The sequence below is a fragment of the Cebus imitator genome, unplaced genomic scaffold (genome assembly GCF_001604975.1).
Source record: "Cebus imitator isolate Cc_AM_T3 unplaced genomic scaffold, Cebus_imitator-1.0 Scaffold197, whole genome shotgun sequence".
NCBI classification, from domain to species: domain Eukaryota; kingdom Metazoa; phylum Chordata; class Mammalia; order Primates; family Cebidae; genus Cebus; species Cebus imitator.
The window spans coordinates 2,883,580-2,906,705 of record NW_016107512.1 but is presented as its reverse complement, the minus strand read 5'-3'; the positions used below and the strand labels follow the sequence as shown (position 1 = coordinate 2,906,705).

General features: G+C 50.2%; 1 protein-coding gene and 1 pseudogene across 2 annotated transcripts; both read right to left on the bottom strand.

Moving 5' to 3' along the window:
• Positions 1–816: 816 nt before the first annotated feature.
• On the bottom strand, positions 817–21,266 carry CAPN11 (calpain 11). The gene is made up of 21 exons (XM_017547410.2): positions 21,016–21,266; positions 20,594–20,663; positions 17,818–17,936; positions 17,141–17,274; positions 16,828–16,996; positions 10,945–11,028; positions 10,759–10,844; positions 10,443–10,517; positions 10,101–10,261; positions 9,691–9,869; positions 6,841–6,852; positions 6,312–6,523; positions 5,639–5,678; positions 5,476–5,541; positions 5,333–5,390; positions 5,142–5,206; positions 4,861–4,929; positions 2,197–2,275; positions 1,986–2,102; positions 1,457–1,515; positions 817–1,309 (listed from the first exon to the last, which is right to left on the bottom strand). Exons 1-21 carry the CDS (start codon positions 21,241–21,243, stop codon positions 1,283–1,285), a joined length of 2,109 nt encoding a protein of 702 aa, XP_017402899.1. The 5' UTR covers positions 21,244–21,266; the 3' UTR covers positions 817–1,282.
• Positions 11,586–14,392, bottom strand: LOC108317147 (annotated as a pseudogene). The gene is made up of 2 exons (XR_005203235.1): positions 14,152–14,392; positions 11,586–12,662 (listed from the first exon to the last, which is right to left on the bottom strand). The product of XR_005203235.1 is annotated as a chromatin target of PRMT1 protein-like (transcript).
• Positions 21,267–23,126: the final 1,860 nt, after the last annotated feature.

Below are 23,126 nucleotides of genomic sequence, written 5' to 3'. Positions count from 1 at the left end.
CATGCTTCCTGCAAGGGCAGTAGCTTGACAGGCAACAAATTTCTAACAATAATAATGATTTGAATCTGTACACCTTTAAGGCAGGAATGAATTCACCTACTGTCACAGTCCTCAACCCTCGCAGCCCCACACTAGGAGGATTCTTTCATTTATTTAATTAATTTATTAATTTTTGAGGTGGCGTCTTGCTCTGTCACCCAGGCTAGAGTGAAGTGGTGTGATCTTGGCACGCAGCAACCTCCACCCACTGGGTTCAAGCAATTCTTCTGCCTCAGCTTCCCAAGTAACTGGGACTATAGGCATGTGCCACCACGCCCAGCTAATTTTTGTATTTTTAGTAGAGTGGGGTTTTGCCATGTTGGCCAGGCTAGTCTCGAACTCCTGACCTTAGGTGATCCACCCATCTGGCCTCCCAGAGTGCTGGGATTTAAAGGTGTGAGTCACTGTGCCCAGCAGGTTCATTCATTTATATGACCTGCTGGCTGCTGCAGGTGTCAGATTTTTAACCTTTGGGACCCCTGGAGTGCCACCTTTGGGGACTCCAGTTTGAGGCAGCAGATGAGACTCTGGCCAGCCCTGGCTCAGCTCTCCTAGAGGCGCTCCACTATAGGGCACACTTCACAGTTCTTCACAGGGAGGGACCTGTGTGCTTAGCATCCGGCACTGCCCGTAAACACCCACTATGGCCTCTAGTTATTGTGACAACTGCACATTTCTAAATGCTCCCTACCACCCTTGGCTGAGAGCTACCCAATCCTTTGGTCCTGGGGAAGTGATTTCCACCCCACCAGTCTTTTCTTGGCATAAAAACATTAAAGTCAATGGCATGTGATGTTTATTACAATAGTTTCCACAGGTGGGGAGGAAAAGGGAGGGGCTGTGCTGGGATGAGCAGTCAGTGGGTAGGTGTGAGTGGGACAGCAAGCATGGAGGGTAGGAAGTGGGCTACAAGCCCCTTCCCTATTCTTGACCTCCCCAGCCAAGGGGACCCTTGGGAAGCATCAGCTAATCTTTGGTAAAATATATTCTGAGAGAGAGATGGTGGGGGAAAGCCAGCCATCAGAAGCCTGGTTGGGGAAAAAAGAGAAAGGCTCTGAGCTGGGGGAGTGGGCACGGAGGTCCCACTGCTGCAGTAAATATGGCACTTGGGACCTGGGCACTGCCACTCGGAGACCATTTCATCAGCAGAGACCGGAGAGCTGAGGGCTACAAGAAGCACCCCACCCTCCTGGGCTAGAACCTCGCTGCTGCTGGTAGAGATGGCCAGGCTCCCGCAGCGCCTCTATCCCCACATGGTCGTCTGCAGCCACTGCAGAGAGAGGAGAGGACGCAGATCCCAGGGTGGGACGAGGTGGGGGCAGGATGCTGGCCTGGGGGACAGCAGGGCTGGGCAGGTGTGGGTTGAGGGGGAGGCAGGCGCAATCCTGCAGATTCCTTCCCAACCCTCTCCAAGTACCTGTTCGAGGTTCAGGCAAATATGGCCAGTATTCTTGGGGTCCATGGTTAGAAAGAATGCTGTGTTACAGAGGAAGCGGAGGAGAGGGGCTGAGTGCTGTCAGTGTTTTGAACGAACCATTCCCAACTAGGTAGGATGTTAGAAGGGGCAACACCAGCTGTTCCTGGCTGTTCCCCACATAAATCCCCTAGCCCAGTGGAGATTTGACAGCCACTCACATAGCCTCACCAGGAGCCAGGCCCAGTTCTGAGTGCCTTCCATAGACTAACTGGTTTAACCTGCACCTCGGTCCTATGAGGGCAATACTATTAATATCCATATTCCAAAGAGGAGGGAACGGAGGCATAGAAAGATTAAGTGACTTGCTCAAGTCACAGCTGCCAGCAAGGGGTGGAGCTAGGCTTTGAACCCCTTTCATGTATGCCCTGTAAGGGGGAGGGGCTCTGGAGCAGCATCCCTCAGGGCGGTGTTTGGGAGAGGGCCCATGGCCCCTGGTCCAGCCTATGGAGTGGGTAGATGCCTAACTCACTGAACATGGCCTTTAGCCTCAGGAAACAGCTGATGAAGTTGTCAAAGTGTATGATCAGATCATCATCTGCATACCTGGCCACCAGGACTTGCATTACCTTGTTGTTCACCTTGATGCCTGAGAGAGAGAGAAGTGGGGAGGGGAAATTCCAGGTCTCTGGACACTGCCATCCTCTTCCCTGCCCCAAGGCTCGCTCCTGACCCCTGGCCACCTGCTTTCTCAATAGCCAAGCGCATCTCATAGGAGTTCAAGGTGCCTGAATGGTCCTGGTCACAGTCTCTGAAGATGTCCTGAATAGAGAGATGTGGTAGGGCCATGTGTATGGCATGGTGGTTGAAATAATAAAGCACTTAGGCCAGGCGCCGTGGCTCACACCTGTAACCCCAGCACTTTGAGAGGCTGAGGTGGGCGGATCTCCTGAGGTCAGGAGTCGAGACCAGCCTGGCCAACACGGTGAAACCCCATCTCTACTAAAAATACAAAAATTAGCCAAGCATGGTGGTGCATGCCTATAATCCCAGCTACTTGGGAGGCTGAGGCAGGAGGATGGCTTGAACCCAGTAGGTGGAGGTTATAGTGAGCAGAGATTACGCCACTGCACTCCAGGCTGGGCAACAGACTGAGGCTCCGTCTCAAAAAAAGAAAAGAAAAGAAAAGGAATACTTTAGTACAGTTGGCTCATTGGCTCCCAGTATTGGCCTAAGACCCCAGACTCCCCTCCGACCCTGGCCCACTCCTGATATTCCTATCATCTTGTGACCTAAGGGTTAATTCCAAGCATGAGTTGGGGGGGACGCTGATACCCTACCCAGCGCTCTCTGCATGCATCCTTCATGGCTAATTGATACTTGAGCTCTACTTGTTATGAAATATTTTGACTAGGTAATATGCCAGACTCCAACAGACTCTTTTCATGTTTGTGTGTGGTGTGGTTTGTGTGTGTGTGAACAGGTGTGTGTGGTGTGGTTGTGTGTGAGCATATGCCTGTGTGGTGTGGTAGTGTGTGTGTGAGCATGTGTGTGTGTGGTGTGGTTATGTGTGTGTGAGCATGTGTGTGTGTGTGGTGTGGTTGCGTGTGTGTGAGCATGTGTGTGGTGTGGTTACGTGTGTGTGTAAGCATGTGTATGTGTGTGGTGTGGTTGTGTGTGTGAGCATGTGTGTGTGTAGTGTGGTTGTGTGTGAGCATGTGTGTTTGTGGTGTGGTTGCATGTGTGTGTGAGCATGTGTATGTGTGTGGTATGGTTGAGTGTGTGTGTGAGCATGTGTGTGTGGGGTGTGGTTGTATATGTGAGCATATGTGTGTGGTGTGGTTGTGTGTGTGTGTGTGGTTGCATGTGAGTGTGAGCATGTGTATATGTGTGGTGTGGTTACATGTGTGTGTAAGCATGTGTATATGTGTGTGGTGTGGTTCTGTGTGTATGTGTGTGTGTGGTGTGGTTGAGTGTGTGTGTAAGCATGTGTGTGGTGTGGTTGTATGTGAGCATGTGTATATGTGTGTGGTGTGGTTGTGTGTGTGTAAGCATGTGTGTGGTGTGGTTGTGTGTGTAAGCATGTATGTGGTGTGGTTGTGTGTGTGTAAGCATCTGTGGTGTGGTTGTGTATGTGTGAGCGTGTGTGTGGTGTGGTTGTGTGTGTATGAGCATGTGTATATGTGTGTGGTGTGGTTGTATGTGTGTAAGCATGTGTGTGTGGTGTGGTGTGGCTGTGTGTGAGCACGTGTATGGTGTGGTTGTGTGTGAGCATGTGTATGTGTGTGGTGTCGTGTGTGTGTGTGAGCATGTGTGTGTGTGGTGTGGTTGCGTATGACTGTAAGCATGTGTGTGTGTGTGGTGTGGTTGTGTGTATGTGCAAGCATGTGTGTGTGTGGTGTGGTTGCGTGTGTGTGCGAGCATGTGTGTATGTGTGTGGTGTGGTTGTATGTGAGTGTGAGCATGTGTGTGTGTGGTGTGGTTGTGTGTGTGTAAGCATGTGTGTGGTGTGGTTGCGTGTGTGACCATGTGTATATATGTGTGATGTGGTTGTATGTAAGCGTGTGTGTGGTGTGGTTGTGTGTGTGTAAGCATGTGTGGTATGGTTGTGTATGTGTGAGCGTGTGTGGTGTGGTTGTGTGTGTATGAGCATGTGTATATGTGTGTGGTGTGGTTGTATGTGTGTAAGCATGTGTGTGTGGTGTGGTTGTGTGTCAGCATGTGTGTGGTGTGGTTGTGTGTCTGTGAGCATGTGTATGTGTGTGATGTGGCTGTGTGTGAGCATGTGTGTGTGTGGTGTGGTTGTGTGTGTGTGAGCATGTGTATGTGTGTGGTGTGGTTGCATATGTGTGTGAGCATGTGTGTATGTGTGTGGTGTGGCTATGTGTGACTGTAAGCATGTGTGTGTGTGTGGTGTGGTTGTGTGTGTGTGCAAGCATGTGTATGTGTGTGGTGTGGTTGCATGTGTGTGTGAGCATGTGTGTATGTGTGTCGTGTGGTTGTGTGAGCATGTGTGCATGTGTGGTGTGGTTGTGTGTGTGTGCGAGCATGTGTATGTGTGTGGTGTGGTTGCGTGTGTGTGTGAGCATGTGTGTATGTGTGTCGTGTGGTTGTGTGTGAGTATAAGCGTGTGTGTGTGGTGTGGTTGTGTGTGTGTGTGAGCATGTGTATGTGTGTGGTGTGGTTGTGTGTGAGCGTAAGCATGTGTGTGTGGTGTGGTTGTGTGTGTGTGAGCATGTGTGTGATGTGGTTGTGTGTAAGCGTGTGTGTGTGTGGTGTGGTTGCGTGTGTGTGTGAGTATGTCGGGGGGTAGTTAGGGTTCTGGTTCTAGCTTCCCCTCACTATTTCCACCTCTCCTGAGACCCTCTTTTCCTCATCCCTGAGGCTGCCCCTTTCGTGCCCTTTACCGTCCATTTCTTGAGTTTTTTCCACAGGATCTGGAACTCTAGAAGCCCCAGCTTGCCAGAGCCGTCTTTCTGGAAGGTGGTCAAGGACCCCAGAGAAGGGAGTGAAGAGGGCCTCCTAGGGGACAGGGAAGCATCGGGGCTTCCCGAGGGGGCACACAAGCCCTGGAGTCCCACTACTGTAGCAGCCAGAAGAACTGGCATCTTCTGCTACCCCAGAGCCTAATCCCAGAGGAAGGGTGGCCATCTCCGGACCAGGCTTGGGGCAGGGGACAGGAGGATACATCTATGAGGTTGATCATGCAGCGGCAAGTGTCCAGGCCAAAGCCCTTGGTCTTTAAGCTTGTGACTGTGAAGAAGGGAAGGTGTAGAAAGGAGAGGCAGGGTGAATGCAGTACCATGGGGGGCACCCAGAGTGATCAAGAGGGGCACAAAATATGGGGGAGGGGTTGTGCGTGGTGGGTGGAAGACTCACATTTGAGGGCCATCCTGTTGAGCAGCCTCTGCAGCTCGTACACGCCTATCTCTTTGCCCTAGGAAGGGGGACTGTGAACCCCACTGGGGCCCCTCCAGCCCCTCATCCCCCTCCGGTCAGCCCTCCGCCCTTGGCCTGCTCACTTCTCCTGCCACTATTTTAAACAAATGTAGGAAGTCCTGGTCGATCTCATCCTCAGAGACCTTTTCCTGGGGGCAAGGGAGCAGGAGAGGAACCTTGTCAGAAAACTTCCTTCATAGCCCTGGGAGATTCCTTCCAGCCCCCAGCCCTACAGCCTCCCCTCACCTCTTGGAGTTGCTCAGCATAGTTGACTTCATCCAATTCCCTGGGCAAAAGTGATTTAAAGCTCAGGAGTTACCCAGGGGCAGGGAGACAGGAATTTCAGCAGGGTGCTCTGGGGGTCATGTCATGTCTTTGAAACAATATAGGGCAGCTCCGCGGAATCTGGGTTCTAGCTCTAGTTCTGATTCTGCCACTGACTGGGGCTTCACCTTCTCATGCCTCAGTTTCCCTGACTGTAAAATAGGGAGAAAGTGGCTGGGTGGTGGCTCACACCTGTAATACCAGCACTTTGGGAGGCTGAAGTGGGCGGATCACAATGTCAGGAGTTTGAGACCAGCCTGACCAACACGGTGAAACCCCATCTCTACTAAAAATACAAAGATTAGCCGGGTGTGGTGCTGCGCGCCTGTAATCCCAGCTACTCAGGAGGCTGAGGCAGGATAATCGCTTGAACGGGGGAGGCGGAGGTTGTGGTGAGCCGAGGTCGCGCCACTGCACTCCAGCCTGGCGCCTGTTGACGGAGTGAGACTCTGTCTCAAAAAAAAAAAAAAAAAAAAAAAAAAAAAAAAAGGGACAAAGTGAGGGAGGGCCTGATAGCATGACAGCAGCTCCTTGAGCTTGATATCCTGTAGCTCTTGGGTGGCAGGCCTTGGAGCAGTGAGCGGCAGCCCCTCACCAAGACTCGCTGTGCTTCTCGGTGAAGACCCGAAGCAGGAAGTCGGCATCTCTGTGTGGCTCGAAGGTGGAGGGAATAATGAGATATTCCCCCGGAGGCAGCCGGAGTTGGCTGCTCACCTCCCGTGAGTTGGCGAAGATTTCTGAGAAGCCAAGGTCCTGATACTTGGTGAAGAAATCATTCTTCAAGGGGACATCCTGGATGTTCTGAAACTATACGCACCCTGGAGGTGGGTACAGGACTGGCATGGGAGGTTAGGGAGGGAGGGTCCCCCAAGGTGAACAGCCTGGCCAGGCAGGGTTGGGGGTAGGTGCCACCAGCAACTGACCTAGCCTGGGCACCACCCAAGTGGCCTGTAACTCCAACAGGGTCATTCCTTTCCCCAGCCCTAACAGGCCCCAAGGGGCCTGGAATCCTAACCCAGTGACCCCCAAAGCCTCTCGCCAAATTCCACCCCTTGCCAATCCATTTGCAGCCAGGGGGTGGGGGGTGTGTCCAGGAACAAGCCCCACGTCTTTATCTTCTGTACCTCCTTTGGGACCTGGGAAGGGAAAGGAAGAGGAGTGTCAGTTCTCTAGGGTGGTGTAGGGGCTCAGGCCTTTGGAAGCCAAGTGGGATGTGTATAGTGTGCATCTCTGTGTGTGTGTGTGTGTGTGTGTGTGTGTGCGCGCGTGTGTTGCTGGAGGGGTATTAAGGGCACTAGGACACTGGTGGCGGGGTGGGGCATGGGCTCTGACAGTTCAAAGGTCCTGGCATTAACAGTCCCTCTCTGTGGAGGTGGGAGGATTGCTTGAGCTGGAGGTCAAAGCTGCAGTGATTTTTGATCATGTCACTGCCCTCCAGCCTGGGCAACAGAGTGAAACCCTGTCTCAAAAAAAAAAAAAAAAAAAAAAAAGAGGCCAGGAATGGTGGCTCACGCTTGTAATCCCAGCACTTTTGGAGGCCGAGTCAGGTGGATCATGAGGTCAGGAGTTCAAGACCAGCCTGGCCAAGATGGTGAAACCCCATCTCTACTAAAAAACACAAAAATTACTGGATGCAGTGGCTCATGCCTATAATCCCAGCACTTTGGGAGGCCAAGACAGGTCAGGAGTTCGATACCAGCCTGACCAACACGGAGAAACCCCATCTCTACTAAAAATACAAAATTAGCGGGGCATGGTGGTACATGCCTGTAATCCCAGCTACTCGGGAGGCTGAGGCAGGAGAATCGCTTGAACCCAGGAGGCAGAGGTTGCAGTGAACCGAGATGGTGCCATTGTACTTCAGCCTGGGCAACAAGAGCAAAACTGTCTCAAAACAAAACAAAACCAAAAATTATCCGGGCGTGGTGGCGGGTGCCTAAAATCCCAGCTACTCAGGAGGCTGAGGCAGAGAATTGCTTGAACCCAGGGGGCAAAGGTTGCAGTGAACCGGGATTGAATCACTGCACTCCAGCCTGGGCGACAGAGTGAGACTCCATCTCAAAAAAAAAATAAAAAAATAAAAAGCCCTCAGCTTTGGATAGCAAAGTACAGTTTATACAAGGTAGATTTTTATCATTCCAGGTTAAGCAACGGAAACAGAATCCCAAAGATGTGAGGTGATTTCTCTAACCTCAGACGGCTGAAAAGTGAAAGAACTGGGCTAAAAATCTAGGAGAGTGTTTTGCTTTTCCATGGAACAGTCATATCCTGCAGGAAGTGACTAGAAGATGACTAAAATTGAGGATCGAGGACAAGTAAGTTTGCAAAAATGTGAGTTAAACCCAATTAAACAGGTTGCTCTATTGCAGAGGTAGCTCAGCAGCACCTCCCATGTGCTGCGTGCACTGGAGAGCTCAGGCTGGAGTCGAGCCTTTCCTGAGCTTATTTAATTTTGAAGATGTCTTTTTTTTTTTTTTTTTTTTTTGACAGGGTCTCACTCTGCGCCCAGGCTGAAGGGCAGAGGTACAATCATGGTTCACGGCAGCTTCGACTTCCCAGGCTCAACTGATCCTCTCACTCCAGCTTCCCGAGTATCTGGGACCACAGGTGTGGGCAACTATGCCCTGCTAATTTTGTTGTTGTTGTTGAGACAGTGTCTTGCTGTGTTGCCCAGGCTGGTGTTAAATTCCTTGTGCATCCTCCAAGTGATCCTCCCACCTCAGCCTCCCAAAGTGCTGACCTAAGAGGCATGAGCCACCTCCCCCAGCAAAAATATCATCCGGAGGCACAAGTCTGTCAACCTCGTGGACTAATGGCCCCAGGAGAAGGGCAAGGGTTGTGTCTGTTTTGCTCACTATTGAACCTCTGGAGACTGGACACGGGTCTGGCATACAGCAGATGCTCCATAAATACTTGTTTATATAAGGGAATGCAAGTGAATGAACAACTGGCCATTTGGAGAATTTTGCAAAGCATGGTTTGCTTGGGAAATGCTTATCAGGGCTTTCTCTTGGTTCCTGGAGTGAGTGCTGCTGGTGGGGCAGGCAAGAGGGATGGATGATTGCGGGGGTGGGGGTGTGGGGAACTTTCAGAGCGCTGGGAATCAGGGCACAGGCTTCGCCTTGACCCTTGGATGTGTGAGCTTGGGCAAGTGGCTTCACGTCTCTGGTACGCGGGTGGGCTCTTTCCGCTTCCTTAAAGGCGTTAGCAGTTCGTATTCCTAAGGCCTTTGGAACGATGCCTGGCAAAGGATAAAACTTGTGAAGAGGAAGCTGCCGGCTCTGCCTTGAAGAGCACAAAGCACCATTCGAGAGTTAGGGCTCAGTCTGGGCAACACAGTGAGACCCTGTCTCTACTAAAACAAACCAACAAACAAAAACTAGCAGGGCAACTGCCTGTAATCCTAGCTACTCAGGAAGCTGAGGTGGGAGGACTGCTTGAGCCTGGGAGATCAGGGCTGCAGTGAGCCGTGATCGCGCCTCTGCAGTCCAACCTGGGCAGCAGAGTGAGACTCTGTCTTAAAAAAAAAAATCAGGGCTGTGAAGCCTATTGGAGCCTGTACCTCTCCCAGGCAGGAAGTGGCCCTGGGGAGAAAGGAGTGAGGCCAGGAGGCCAGGTGTGGTGGCTCATGCCTGTAATTACAGCACTTTGGGAGGCGGAGACAGGCAGATTAACTGAAGTCATGAGTTCGAGACCAGCCTAGCCAACATGGTGAAATCCTGTCTCTACTAAAAATTCAAAAATTAGCAGGGCATGGTGATGTGCGCCCCCAGCTACGGGGAAAGCTGAGGCATGAGAATTGATTGAACTGGGGAGGCAGAAGTTGCAGTGAATGGGGATTGTGCCACTATACTCCATTGTGCCACTACTCTGGGCAACAGAGTGAGACTCTGTCTCCAAAAACAACAACAAAAAAAGGAGTGAGGCCAGATGAGGGAGTGTGAGTGGCCCTCGGGGACCAGCCAGGCACCCACCGAGTAGAGGACAAAGTCGATGGTCTGCAGCTGGACTCCCTGCTGCCGGGCATGCCGCCAGTTCTTCTGCATCAGGGCCACCAGGCAGGTACAGACCACTGCATCATCCTCTGCGTCATCTTCTGGGTCGTCCCCCTCAGGGAGAGAGATCTTAAACTGGGGGTTGGTCCAGAACGTGTCTGTGGCGGAAGCAGGTCAGCAAGGTTATACGGGGACTTTCCTTGGCCACGCCCTTCCCTGGGTGGACTGAGCCTCTCCAGCCACACAGGATCTGTCTCCTCCACAGGGGGTGTGAAGTCTGACCATGGACCCGACCGGGATTACTTGTGCCCTAGGTCTGGTTTCATGGTGAGCTGCAGCCCATCCTTCACTCCCTGCACATGCCCCTCCCCCTGAGCCCTGGCACCCACTGGGGTGGTTCCTGCAGCCCCCTGCGGTGCTGCCCCTGCGCCAGCTGCCCTCGTAGAAGATGGTGTGCCAGGAGCTCTTGTTGTCACCAGAGAGTGCATCAGGCGTGAGGTTGCAGATCTCCAGGAGTGTGAAGTTATTCAGGAAATCTTGGTAGGACATCCTGCGGTGGGGTTGGGGTGGACCCCATCAACAGCACACTTGCATCCTCGGGTCCCTCTCCCTGAACCACCCCTACCCCCACCGGGAGCCTCCCCATCCAAAGGACAGAGAGGAGTGGAGCAGGGAGATGAAGGACCAGGGCCTGGGGTGGTGGTAGGAAGCCCAACCCAAGCCACACTGACCAGAACTCTCCATCCTCCATCCTATGCAGCAGCTGCATCTGGATGTCTGGGGCCACCTCTTCCCACTCTTTGGCACTGGAGCAGAGATGGTGGTGGAAGGAGAGGGGAGGAGGTCACATGGCACCTCCTTCCTCTCCAAGGGACTCCCTCTTACCTGAATGTCTGCCCCCTGGGTTGCGGAGCTAGATGGAGAATCTAGAGGGAGGGGCTTTGCCCTGGGACACAGGTTGTCCTCCCAAATGGGACACCAGTGGGTCCACCTGGCACTGCCTGCTGCATCCTCCGACCACTCCTCACCTAGGTTGGGGGCACCTACTTGTCACTCCAAGCTCCATTCCACTCTATCCGGCCCCAGGGATTCCGGACCCGAATCAGTGTTTCCATTTTGCCTCTGTAGTGGACCTGGGTGTGTGGGGGGGTTAAAGGTCAGAGTTATGGGGCCAGGGGGACGTTCTCCTCCTTCTTAGGGTCCTCAGGGTAGGGCACAGTTCTCAGGACTCACATCCCGAAGGCCAGTCACTGAGTAAGCGTGCCCTCTCACCAGCAGCTTGTCGGTCATGGACTCCAGTTCACTATCGCTGGTGACCTACAGAACAGAGAGGGAGGAAGGGCATGGAGGACCTGGTCAGAGGGACGGGGCACCCAAAGGAAGATGAGAGTTCTCCAGGTTCATTTTTTAAAACAAACTTTTGTTTTAAATATAAGATTTTAAATACAAGATTTATAAGAAATATAAGATTCCAATGAAACTGGAACAGTTGACAGACTATGCTTGAACTTAAACTTTCAAGGAAAATAAGGGAGAAACAAAGTTCATGAGTGGAAAAGTCCAAGATTGGTTTGGGATAAACATGAGGATAACTGCATTTTAGCATGGGTATCTTCTGACCTCTTCCAGCCCTTCACCTGCCACCATTCTCCCTTCCCACACACCTGCCAAATCAAATGGCTTCTTCCTCTATATTGCAGGTATAAACCAACCTTATAGTACCCTTCTGGACGTGATACAAAGCCAAGAGGAAAGTTTGTCAATCTTATACACGGGTAGAAAGTACAGTTCAACCCAGCACGCTGGTTATGACATGTGGTGTCAATGTACATGGCAGCAACTTCAGTCAACCTCTGATGCTGCCCTGGAATGATTCAGTGTTCTCAGTTTACTAAATTACCAATGTGGGAGAATGCATTTTTGAGCTCCAGACTTTCTAAACATTTTAAAGAGGCTGCTGAAGAGGATGTAACAGAACGCTATGTCAGAAACCTAAGCATCAGGGATGAACACTGACCGTTTTTTTTCTGGGACCTTTTTGTGGGGGCAACAGAGATCAACAAAAGAAATGTTAGCATGTCAGAGCCTGTGATGAGTGAGGGAAGGCAGAGGTAGGAAAAGGGAGTTCTAGCCACAAGGCTAACACATTTGTGTTCAAAGAGAAGTCTGGGCAAAGGAGGGGAATCCCCCCCCCAAAAAAAACAACCAAAAACTAAAACTAAATCAAAGGACAAAGGGTTTCATACAACACAGTATCAAAAAGTAAAAGGAACACACTAAATGCACAAGCTGGTGGCAAGTAAGTCCACAGCCTATTGTGATGGGTCCATCCAGCATCAATCAGATTTCTCGTCTGTTATCTCAAGGTTATTTACAGATGTGTTGACCAACAAGAGTCTCTCACAGGAGGGTGAGCAGTGGGCAGGCTTCACTCATTGGCTTCAGAATCTGTCTGCGCCATCTGGGCATCCAACTCAGCATCCAGGTGTCCTTTTGTTTTCAACACGTATGCATCCAAGTTGTTGTCCAGCTGCTCCTTGGTCAATACAGGGCGAGCAAGGGCACCTCTTCCTCGTCCACAGCCTTGGCCTCAGCCTCCAAAGCCCCCTCTTTCCCGACCTATCATACCTGGACCTCTACCACCGATTCTGCCATGACCCATAGCTCCACACCCTAGGCTCCCTTTCCCAGGACATCCACAACCTCGACCACCACCTTTTCTTAAGCCCATTCAGGGAGCTATGGCTTGTCCACCTCAGAGCAGGTTTTGACCTCTGAGCGACATCCCGCCTCTAAGCAGGGTTCTGGTGGCTTGTCGCCCACGTAGTCCTCCTCTGGGCAAGCCTCTCTGGATTATGGGTAGGACTTGTCCTCCATCTGCTCCCCTGGCCAGGGCCCCTGTGCCTAACCATGTCTGGTTGTTACTCTTACCCAGACTGCTTTAAGCTCTTCTGCTTAAGTTGTTTTTTTTTTTTTTTTGAGATGGAATTTCACTTTCGTCACCCAGGCTGGTNCTTACTTTGTGTGAGTGCAAACCAAGACGTGAAATTACAAGACAACACAATTTTATATACAACACGAAATAAAATTAACAATAGTTTCTTTCTTAAAATTAGGTAGGCAGGTCAAGTTTGGCAAATTTAATCAGAACCTTTTGATATTGATCATCACTGAACTTTAGAATGCTGAGTGTCCAGAACTACTGGTCTCCATAGGAGACATCAAGGTACTGGATTAGTATTTGATTTAGTATCAGTGAACGTTTGTTGTGTGCCCATTGTGAAACAGAGATTTTTCCAATATATTGTCATTGAATCTTTATGACAACCTTGAGCATTGTATTTCTTTTTTTCTCATTTTGCCAAAGAGAAAATTGAGGCCACTTTGGTCTTCTTGCTTGAAATAATGGTTTTTTTCGTGGTCCTTCCATGCAGAATAATAAATTCCTACCTACTCACTCCCCTTCACCTCCAACAGTTGTATTGAAATGTAATTCACTATGAGCTATGCAGAGTATTCATTAGTTCTTCATTCAAATCTTTTGGAACATCAGGTACTGTGCTATGCCCTGAGGCAAATAAAATGATGAGCCAAAATGGAAATAAATTTCAAAAGCACAAAGGACTCAACAGCAAAGGGTTCTTTCCATGGTACCCCAAGACCTCCAATGAATTAGATTATACTTGAATGGGATCTTAGGTTGGCTAGACCAGGTCCCCAAAAAATCAAGTTGTGGGCATTTTCCTTATTGAGATGGGTCAGAGTGTCATCTCTGCATGATCGTACCTACCTGGCACCCTGAAATGCTACACAGTGTAAAAGAAAGGACCCAGGATTTCCATGTGGAAGAGCTGACCTCTTCTACAACCAGCTGAATGAACCATAGTAAGTCAGTCTCATAAGCTTGAACCTACCACATGCTGATATATAAAATAAAGGGAATAATTACCTTGCTCTTGAATTATAGCGAAGACTCAAAAAGACCTTATTTGTGCAAGGTCTTGTAAACTGTAAAATGATAACAAAGGCTACTCACCTCCATTTGGGAGAAATTTTATAATGCAAAGGAAATAGAAAAAGCCATACATTTACCTAGCACTTTTCAGTTTACTTTTTTTTTTTTTTTTTTTTTTTTTTTTTGTTGTTTTTTTTTTTTTTTTGAGATGGAATTTCACTTTCGTCACCCAGGCTGGTATGCCATGGCGCGATCTCGGCTCACTGCAACCTTGGCTTCCTGAGTTCAAGCGATTCTCCTGCCTCAACCTCTTGAGTAGCTGGGATTACAGGCATGTGCCACTACGCCTGGCTAATTTTGTATTTTTACTAGAGATGGGGTTTCTCCATGTGGTCAGGCTGGTCTCAAACTCCTGACCTCAGGTGATCCGCTCACCTTGGCCTCCCAAAGTGCTGGGATTACACATGTGAGCCACCGCGTCCGGCCTGCTAAAGTTTGAATGCTGACTGGACAGAGGGTCTAGTCTCCCTCTGCTGGGCCAGTCTTCTGTTTCTGGCACTGGCTGGCTGCTGTTGGTCCTGCATCAAAGCTGGAATAGTCGCTGGCGTCAGCTGTTTGTTCCTCAGCATATTAGCAAAGCGCTCATTTAGAGACATCTTGGTGGTGCTTTTCACCACCACTTTCGGCGCTGACTGTCCAGCCATCTTCAAATCCCGAGAATTGAAGGAAACAGATGCCAGTGTTCCTGATGGGGCTGCCACGGCAGGCGGGCCCGGACCCGCCCAACCTGAGTGGACAGTGGAGGGGCTCGGGTTGGCTAGATGGGCGGTTGGTCAGATGCACAAGCGGTAGTGTGCGAGCTTAGTGCGTTGTTATTGGTTGGCTACCTAGTCGGCTCATCTGTCTGCTCACACGGCCTGCCCTTTCCTGCCTTTCATCTGCAGCAGCTGCCGGCTCTAGCTTGGTGTCCAGAACCAAAACTAAGCTTTTAAATTATTACCATTATTTTGAAATAACTGTAGATTCACATGTATTAAGAAATAATGCAGAGAAATCCCAAGTATCGCATACTCAGTTTCCCCCAGTGGTAACATCCGGCAAAACTACAGTGAAATATCAAAAAAAGAACATTTTTACAATTATTATTATTATTTGAGACGGAGCTCCGTTTTTGTTGCCCAGGCTGGAGTGCAGTGGTGCAATCTCGGCTCACTGCAACCTCTGCCTCCCGGGTTCAAATGATTCTCCTGCCTCAGCTTCCCAAGTAGTTGGGATTACAGGCATCTGCCACCACGCCTGGCTACTTTTTTGTATTTTTAGTAGAGATGGGGTTTCACCATCTTGGCAGGGCTGATCTCAAACTCCTGACCTCAGGCGATCCTCCTGTCTCGGCCGCCCAAACTGCTGGGATTACAAGCCTGAGCTACTGCACCCAGCTTTATTATTATTTTTGAGACAGGGTCTCATTGTGTCACCCAGGCTGGAGTGCAGTGGTGTGATCTCAGTTGACTGCAGCCTAGACCTCCTAGGCTCAAGCGAGCTTCCCACCTCGGCCTCCTGGGTAGCTGGGACTACAGGCTCTCACCACCATGCCCCGCTAGTTTTGGTATTTTTAGTAGAGATGGGGTCTTGCCATGTTGCCCAGGCTTGTCTGAAACTCCTGGGCTCAAGCAATCTGCCCGCTTCAGCCTCCCAAAGTGCTGGGATTACAGGTGTGAGTCATGGCGTCCTGCCCAGAATGTTGATAAGGATGCAATCTGTGAACCTTATACAAATTTCCCCAGTTTTACTAGTGCTCACTTCTGTGTGTTCTATGCAATTCCATTACATGTAGTTTCGTGTAGCCACTACCACAGTCAAGATATAGAACATTTCCATCACCACAAGTATCCCTTGTGTCGCCCTTTTATAACCAAACCCATCTCTTCTCACGAGTCCTCTTCCATAAACCCTGGAAACCACTCATCTGTTCTTAATTTATATTACTTTGTAATTTCAAGAATGTCATTTAAGGCCAGGCACAGTGGCTCACGCCTGTAGTTCCAGCACTTTGGGAGGCCGAGGCAGGCGGATCACCTGAGGTCAGGAGTTAGAGACCAGCCTGGCCAACATGGCAAAACCCCGTCTGTACTAAAATACAAAACTTAGCTGCACATGGTGGCGGGTGCCCGTAATCTCAGCTACTCGGAAGGCTGAGGGAGGAGAATCACTTGAACCCGGGAGGCGGAGGTTGCAGTGAGACAAGATGGCACTACTACACTCCACCCTGGGCGACAGAGTGAGCCTGTCTCAAAAAAAAAAAAAAAATGTCATTTAAATAGAATCATGCACTGTGTAACCTCCTTTGGGGGGTTGTCTTTTTTTCCCCTTTTTCTCAGCTAATTAATTTTTTTTTTTTTTTTTTTTTGAGATGAGGTCTCACTATATTGCTTAGGCTTGTCTCAAACTCCTGGGCTCAAGCAATCTTCCTGCTTTAAGATTACAGGCGTGAGCCACTGGACCTGGCCGGGGTTGGCTTTTTTCATTTAGTATAATTCCTCTGAGATCTGTCCTAGTTTCTCCAAGTATCAATAGTTTGTTCTTTTTTATTGCTGAGTAGTATTCCACAGTGTGTAATCAACACAGTTTATTGAATCATTTACTTATTGAAGGACATCTAGGTTGTTTCCTGTTTGCGGGCTATTATGAATAAAGTTGCCATAAACATGTGTACAAACATTTTTGGAGACATGTCTTCATTTCTCTGGGATAAGTGGCAAGAATGCAGGGCCATATGTAGCACCCTGGGTTCATGTATTTCTTCCAACAAATGTTGGTTGGGTGCCTATTGCGTGCTGGGCTCCTTCCTAAGTTCCAGGGTCCAGCAGTGAATGAGACAAATAAGGTCACTGTCCTCATGGAACGTGAGTACTATCTGGAGAAGATGAGCTATGAGTGAAAACATAGAGAAGCAAGAGAATTTCAAGTCACAATAAATGTTGGGGAGAAGGTAAAAACCAGGTAGAAAGTAAACAAGGTGGGGAGGCAGGGAAGGCTAATCTGGGGAAAGCGCAGTTGAAATGAATGAGAAGTGCTGGCCACGCAGATACTGGGGGAAGAGGCTTTTAGGTGATAGCAGCAGCAGGTGCAAAGGCCCTGAGGTGGGACCATGCTTTGCTTACTTCAATGCAGCAGCCCATGAGGGAGGATCGCTCCACAGCCTTCCTAAGGAGCCTGAGCAGGTTCTGAGGGGGCCTCTGGAGTTGGAAGCTCTGGGCCACACCTCCTGTGAAGTCCTCAAAGCCTTCCATGGTATTGCCCCCTGACAGCGCTTCATAGGACCCACTCAGTCTGTGGGCACGGAGAGGGCACTGTTGAGCTCTAGGGTGGAGGTGAGGGGAAGGAGGGATGTCCTGCCACCCCCTACCCTCCCCCTGATTCCAGCTGCCCCCACAGAGGCAAGGCAAGCCCCCTTCTTTGGCTCCCAGCACTCACTTGGCATACGCCTTCTCCAGCAGGGCGCTCCAGAACTCATTGCGTGCGTTTGAGTGCACGAACACCAGCTTATCATTTTTTGTGGGTAGCCGGTCATCCACCACCACATTCACCCACTGCCCAAACTGCCAAATCTGTGGGTAGCAACGCACACCCCTTGCGTGGGAACCCTGTCATCAAGCGCCTCCTAGTGGCCAGGCCTGATGACACGCCAGTGTCAGAGGCTCCACTTTCCAGAATCACTGAATAGTCCGGGAAAGGTAACCCGAAGCCTGAGCCCGGCCCCTCCTCCCCTTCCCTGCCTCCTCTCCTGCTTCTGCCAAGACCTCCCTGGGGAATTTGTCCATATGTTGCTAAGTTAAAGGGGCAGATTACAAAAATTATGTGACAAAGACTACCAAAGTCACATATACCCACACACACAATGGAGAGGAAGAGAAGGAGAAGGGAGAAAGACAGCCACAAATTGTTAAGGCTTCTTTTCTTTTGGGACTTAAAAAATTAGCTTATATGCTTTCTTTGGTGGGCAGATATTTCTCTGATAATTAGCCAAAAACCCACCCGAATAAATGCTATTTTCCAAAAGGAAAGAAGGTGAACTTCAAAGCATATATGATTCTCCCACCCCACCCCCTACAAGCCCCACAAAGCCACGCGGCTCTCACACTGTCCTTCACCTGAAAATGGAAGATGCCGGCATAGTTTTTCTTGAAGCCCTGCCCCCGGGGCACCACGCGGTACAGCAGTTTGGGGCAGGTGGTAAGGGAGCCGATGGCAGCCAGCAGCCAGCAGTCCCCTGGAAAAGACAGGCAGGGCTTTGCCACCCCGAGCACCCCCATATGTCTGGGTGGGCCTCAGAATCCAAGGCCTAGGGGAACAGAAACTTGACCCTCTACCCCATTCTCACCCCTTGGCAGAGACCCACCTTCCCTCCGCCCTCCCACTGAAGAGTGTTCAGGAAGGAGGCAAACGGAGACACTGAAGGCAGAGACACTCTGGTGAGGTGAGTTTCTGTACGCTTTCTTGAGACAGGGCCCTGCTGCGTCGCCCAGGCTGGACTGTGGTGGTGTGATCTCAGCTCACTGCAACTTCCTCCTCCGAGGTTTGAGTAACTCTCCTGTCTCAGCCTCCTGAGTAGCTAGGACCACAGATGCCCACTACCACACCTGGCTGATTTTTATATATTTAGTAGAGATGGGGTTTCACCATGTTGGCCAGGCTGGTCTTGAACTCTTGGCCTCAAGAGATCTGCCAGCCTCAGCCTCCCAAAGTGTTAGGATTACAGGCATGAGCTACTGCGCCTGGCTGTACCGTTTCCATTACATGAGAGCCACATACTTTTGTTTTCTTGAGTTTGAGAAAGAGGTACTTTTGGCCTCAGGCTCTAGGAACCTATTTTCCTAGTTTTTATTTTGTTTTGTTTTGTTTTTTGAGATGGAGTCTTGCTCTGTTACCCAGGCTGGAGTGCAGTGGCACAATCTTGGCTCACTGCAACTTCTGCATCCTGGGTTCAGGTGATTCTCCTGCCTCAGCCTTCCAAGCAGATGGGACTACAGGTGCCTGTCACCACACCTGGATAATTTTTGTATTTTTAGTAGAGATGGGGTTTCACTATATTGATCAGGCTGGTCTCGAACTCCTGACCTTGTGGTCTGCCCTCCTCAGTATCCCAAAGTGCTGGGATTACAGGCATGAGCCACTGTGCCTGGCCTTCCTAGTATTTTTTTAATGTAAATTTTTATATATAAGTAGAGACAGAATCTCTCTATGCTGCCCAAGCTGACCTTGAACTCCTGGACCCAAGCAATCCTCCTGCCTTGGCTTCCCAAGGTGCTGGAATTACAGGTATGAACCACAGCACCTGACCGGTAACCAGCTTTCTTTGAGAGACAGCCAATACTCTCTCCACATTCTTCCAACAGATCCAGTCACCTTCCTGCACCCTGTGAGTACACTGGTGTGACCACGACGGTTCCAGGAGATCTCTCCCTCATGTCACCCACATTATATTGGGTACCCAAGGGCTGAATGTGTACCCCAGCAAGATCCCTGGAACTAGGCATCAATGGGGGTATGGGGCAGTGTCCCTGGGCTGAAGTGCAGCTGACGGGAATCCTATGGGAGACGAACACTACAGTCCTCCATTGCCACCTGTCTCCTGGGCATCTCAGCCCTTGCTCAGTGGGGCCCAGGGGCAGGGTGATGGGCATCCTGGGCCAGGCTGAGGTTGAGGGACCGGAAAGTTTCTGTGATTACTAGTGGCCTCCTGGCTGCCTGGAGAGAGGAATATCAAGGATGCCCCAATCCCTATCCCTGTTTGAGTGCCTGGGAGAAGCTAATTCCCCCCTCCTCCAGCTCATTGTCCCTCCAGCCTACTGAGCCACAGCAGCCACAGCAGTGGCCTTGGGGCCTAAGGTCTCCTTGGCTTCTGCTCTGCCCACACCTTGCCCTTTTCTCTGCCCCAAGGGGACAGAATTCAGTCTCAGAGAAAGTCCACCCTGGCTTTATCCCTAAAGAGCCAACGAGGAATCTGGAGGAAACCGGGGAACAGGACCAGGCTTAGGGAGGAAGATCTACCCTGGGGCTTTCTGTGGGAGCCTGTGTGAGAGTGGGCTGATTGGACCCCATTGCCGTCCTGATACCCAAGATTTAGCAGGTTCTAGTGCTTTCCGCAAATTCTTCGACCATCTTCCCTTCCAAAGATAGAGCCTAATTCCTTTCCTCTTGAGTGTGGACCAGATTCAGTACTTGCTTCTAACAAATAGAATATGGTAGAAATTATGATGTGCGACTTCTGAGACTAGGTCAGAAAAGGCATTATGGCTTCCTCCTTGTCCTCTCTCTTAGATACCTCGCTTTGGAAGAGCAAGCTACCATGTTGTGTGGACACTCAAGCAGCCCTATGGAGAAGCCTACATGGTGAGGAACTGGGGCCTCCTGCCAACAGCCAGCAAAGACCTGAGAGCTCCTGCCGTGTGAGTGCACCCACCTAGGAGAAGACCCTCCAGCCCCAGGTGAGCCTCCAGATGATCACAGGTTGCAGACATGTTGACTACAATCTCCTGAGAAACCCTGAACCAGACCCATCCGGTGATTCTGCTTCTGAATTTCTGACCCACAGAAAATGTGAGATAAGAAAATTTGTTTTTTGTTTGTTTGTTTGTTTGTTTTAAGTTGCTAAGTCCTGGGTAATTTATTATGTAGCCCTAGATAACTAATATCCCCCCCAAGACCCAGACGGCAGCAGGCAGGGAGTGACATCCAGACTTGGGAGGGCCAGGGAGAATGCATGGTGTTCTCACTGTCATCTCCTCAGAAGGGGAGGGACAGGGAAACAGAAGCAGGCTGTCTGAAACTCAGGGTTCCCTGTTTTCCAGCTTCAAAGGACACCCTAGCACCCCTCCCCCAGCTCCCCTTCCCCAAGTGGAGACCAGCTTCCCGCGCCCCACTCACCGAGGATCCCCTGGCAGATGTCTGTCGGAGAAATCCCATCCATGATGAACACAGGGTTGCTTATGATGTCCTTCAGTGAAGGAATAAAGGTTTCAGGGGACCCAGGACACCCCCTCCCCACCTTTCTCCCACCTTTGCTGGGGAATGATGTCCACCTTGAAGTTCCAGAGGAACAGATAGAGGGGAGGGGAGAGGGTACAGGACCAACTTGGCATGATAGCAGGGGTTGGTGTGTGATTTCCTTAGGGTTACCTGGGAGGTTTGACTTAAGCATATTCAGAACTGTCCCCAGCTCTGATGAAGGTGGGGCCTAGTCCCAGGGTCAGAAGAGGGTGGTGGGGGTTGAAGATTATAAAAGTAACAGAGGGATCACTACAAGCTCCCCTCCGTCCAAGGATCCATGCCTCCCTTCCAGCGCTCACCTTGGGCCGCTGCCAGCAGACGTTCTGCACATTTTTGGAGTTGGGACCCAGTTCCTTGAAGCCCAGTGAGCTGGGTTCAGCAGGGAATAAGGGGTCCTCGAACAGCTCCCCCTTTCTTAGACAGGCTGCCTGCAGCTCCTCAAAGCTCTGGTTACCAAAGTTATGGGCATTGTGGTGCTGGCCGACGCCCTTGGCCTTGAGACGGCTGTTGTTGATGTGAGCCACCATTCCCGTATCAGCAAAGGTGGGCGCTGCTTAAGAATAAAAACAAATAACGCAATTGAAAAATGTAACAAGCTGGGCACAGTGATTCACGCCTGTACTCTCAGCACTTTGGGAGGCAGAGGTGGGAGGATCACTTGAGCCCAGGAGTTTGAGACCAGCCTGGGCAACATGGTGAGATCTCATCTCTACAAAACAAAAATTTTAAATCAGCTGGGCATGGCGGCGTGTGCCTATAGTTCCAGCTACTCAGGAGGCTGAGATGGGAGGATCACCTGAGCCCTGGAGGTCGAGGCTGCAGGAGTTTGAGGCTGCAATGAGCCGTGATAGAGCCACTGCACTCCAGTCTGGGTGACAGAGCAAAACCTTGTCTCTAAAAAAAATAGATAAATAGGCCAAGTGTGGTGGCTCATGCCTGTAATCCCAACACTTTGGGAGGCTGAGGTGGGCAGATCACCTGAGAGGTCAGAAGTTTGAGACCAGCCTGCCCAACATGGCGAAATCCCATCTCTACTAAAAATACAAAAAATTAGCTAGGCTTGGTAGCGGTCACCTGCAATCCCAGCTACTTGGGAGGTTGAGGCAGGAGAATTGCTTGAACCCAGGAGATGGAGGTTGCAGTGAGCTGAGATCACACCACTGCACTCCAACCTGGGTGACAAAAGCGAAACTGTCTCAAAAAAAATAAAAAATAAATAACTTTTTTAAAAGAAAAAAGCTTGTCACAAAGAGCCCCATACTGTTTGATTCTATTTATATAAAATATCGAATATATAGAGAGACAGAAGGTAGATTAGGGATTGCCTGGTGCTTAAGGGTATGGGAGATTAGAAGTTGATGGCTATAAGGGTGTGGGGTTTCTTTGGGAGGGTGATGAGAACAATCTAAAATTGGTTATGGTGTTGGATGCATAACTCTGTGAAGATACGAAAAGCCATTTAATTATACACTTTGCTTAATTTTTTCCATATTTTTTTTTAAGAGGCAAAGTCTTGTCCTGTTGGCTGGTCTTGTACTCCCGCCATACCAACCTGGAATTGTACTTTGGAATTATCCTTTGGATTTTTTTTTTTTAAAGAGTCTTACTCTGTTGCCCTGGCTGGAGTATAGTGGCTTGATCATGGCTCACTGCAGCCTTGGCCTCCCAGGCTCAAGGCCTTCTCATCTCAGCCTCCTGGGCAGCTGGGACCACAGGCGTGTGCCACCACGCCTAATTTTTTAAAATTAAATTTTTAATTTCTAATTTTTTGTAGAGACAGGATCTCACTATGTTGCCCAGACTGGTCTTGGACTCCTGGGCTCAAGCAATCCTCCAGTCTTGCCCTCCCAAATTGCTGGGATTACCGGCATGAGCCACCACACGCAGCCAAATGGTACACTTTAAATGGGTGAATTGTAGGGTATTTGAATTGTGTCTCAATAAAGCTGTTTTGTTGTTGTTGTTGTTGTTTGTTTGTTTTTAAAGTGGCCTCCAGACCATCCAAACAGATGCTGCCATGTTGGTCAAGCTGGTCTCTAACTCCTGAACTCAGGTGATCCGCCCGCCTCAGCCTCCCCAAGTGCTGGGATTACAGGCGTCAGCCACCATGCACGGCCGAGACACTGCTCTTTCACTCTTGTCCAGGCTGGAGTGCAATGGTGCGATCTCAGCTCACCGCCACCTCTATACCTCCTGGGTTCACGTGATTCTTCTGCCTCAGCTCCTGAGTAGCTGGGATTACAGGCATTCGCCTGTAATTTTATATTTTTAGTAGAGACGCGGTTTCTCCATTATTGGTCAGACTGGTCTCGAACTCTAGACCTCAGGTGATCCACCCGCCTAGGCCTCCCAAAGTGCTGGATTACAGGCCTGAGCCACTGCACCTGGCCTGACATGGCTCTTTTAAGGA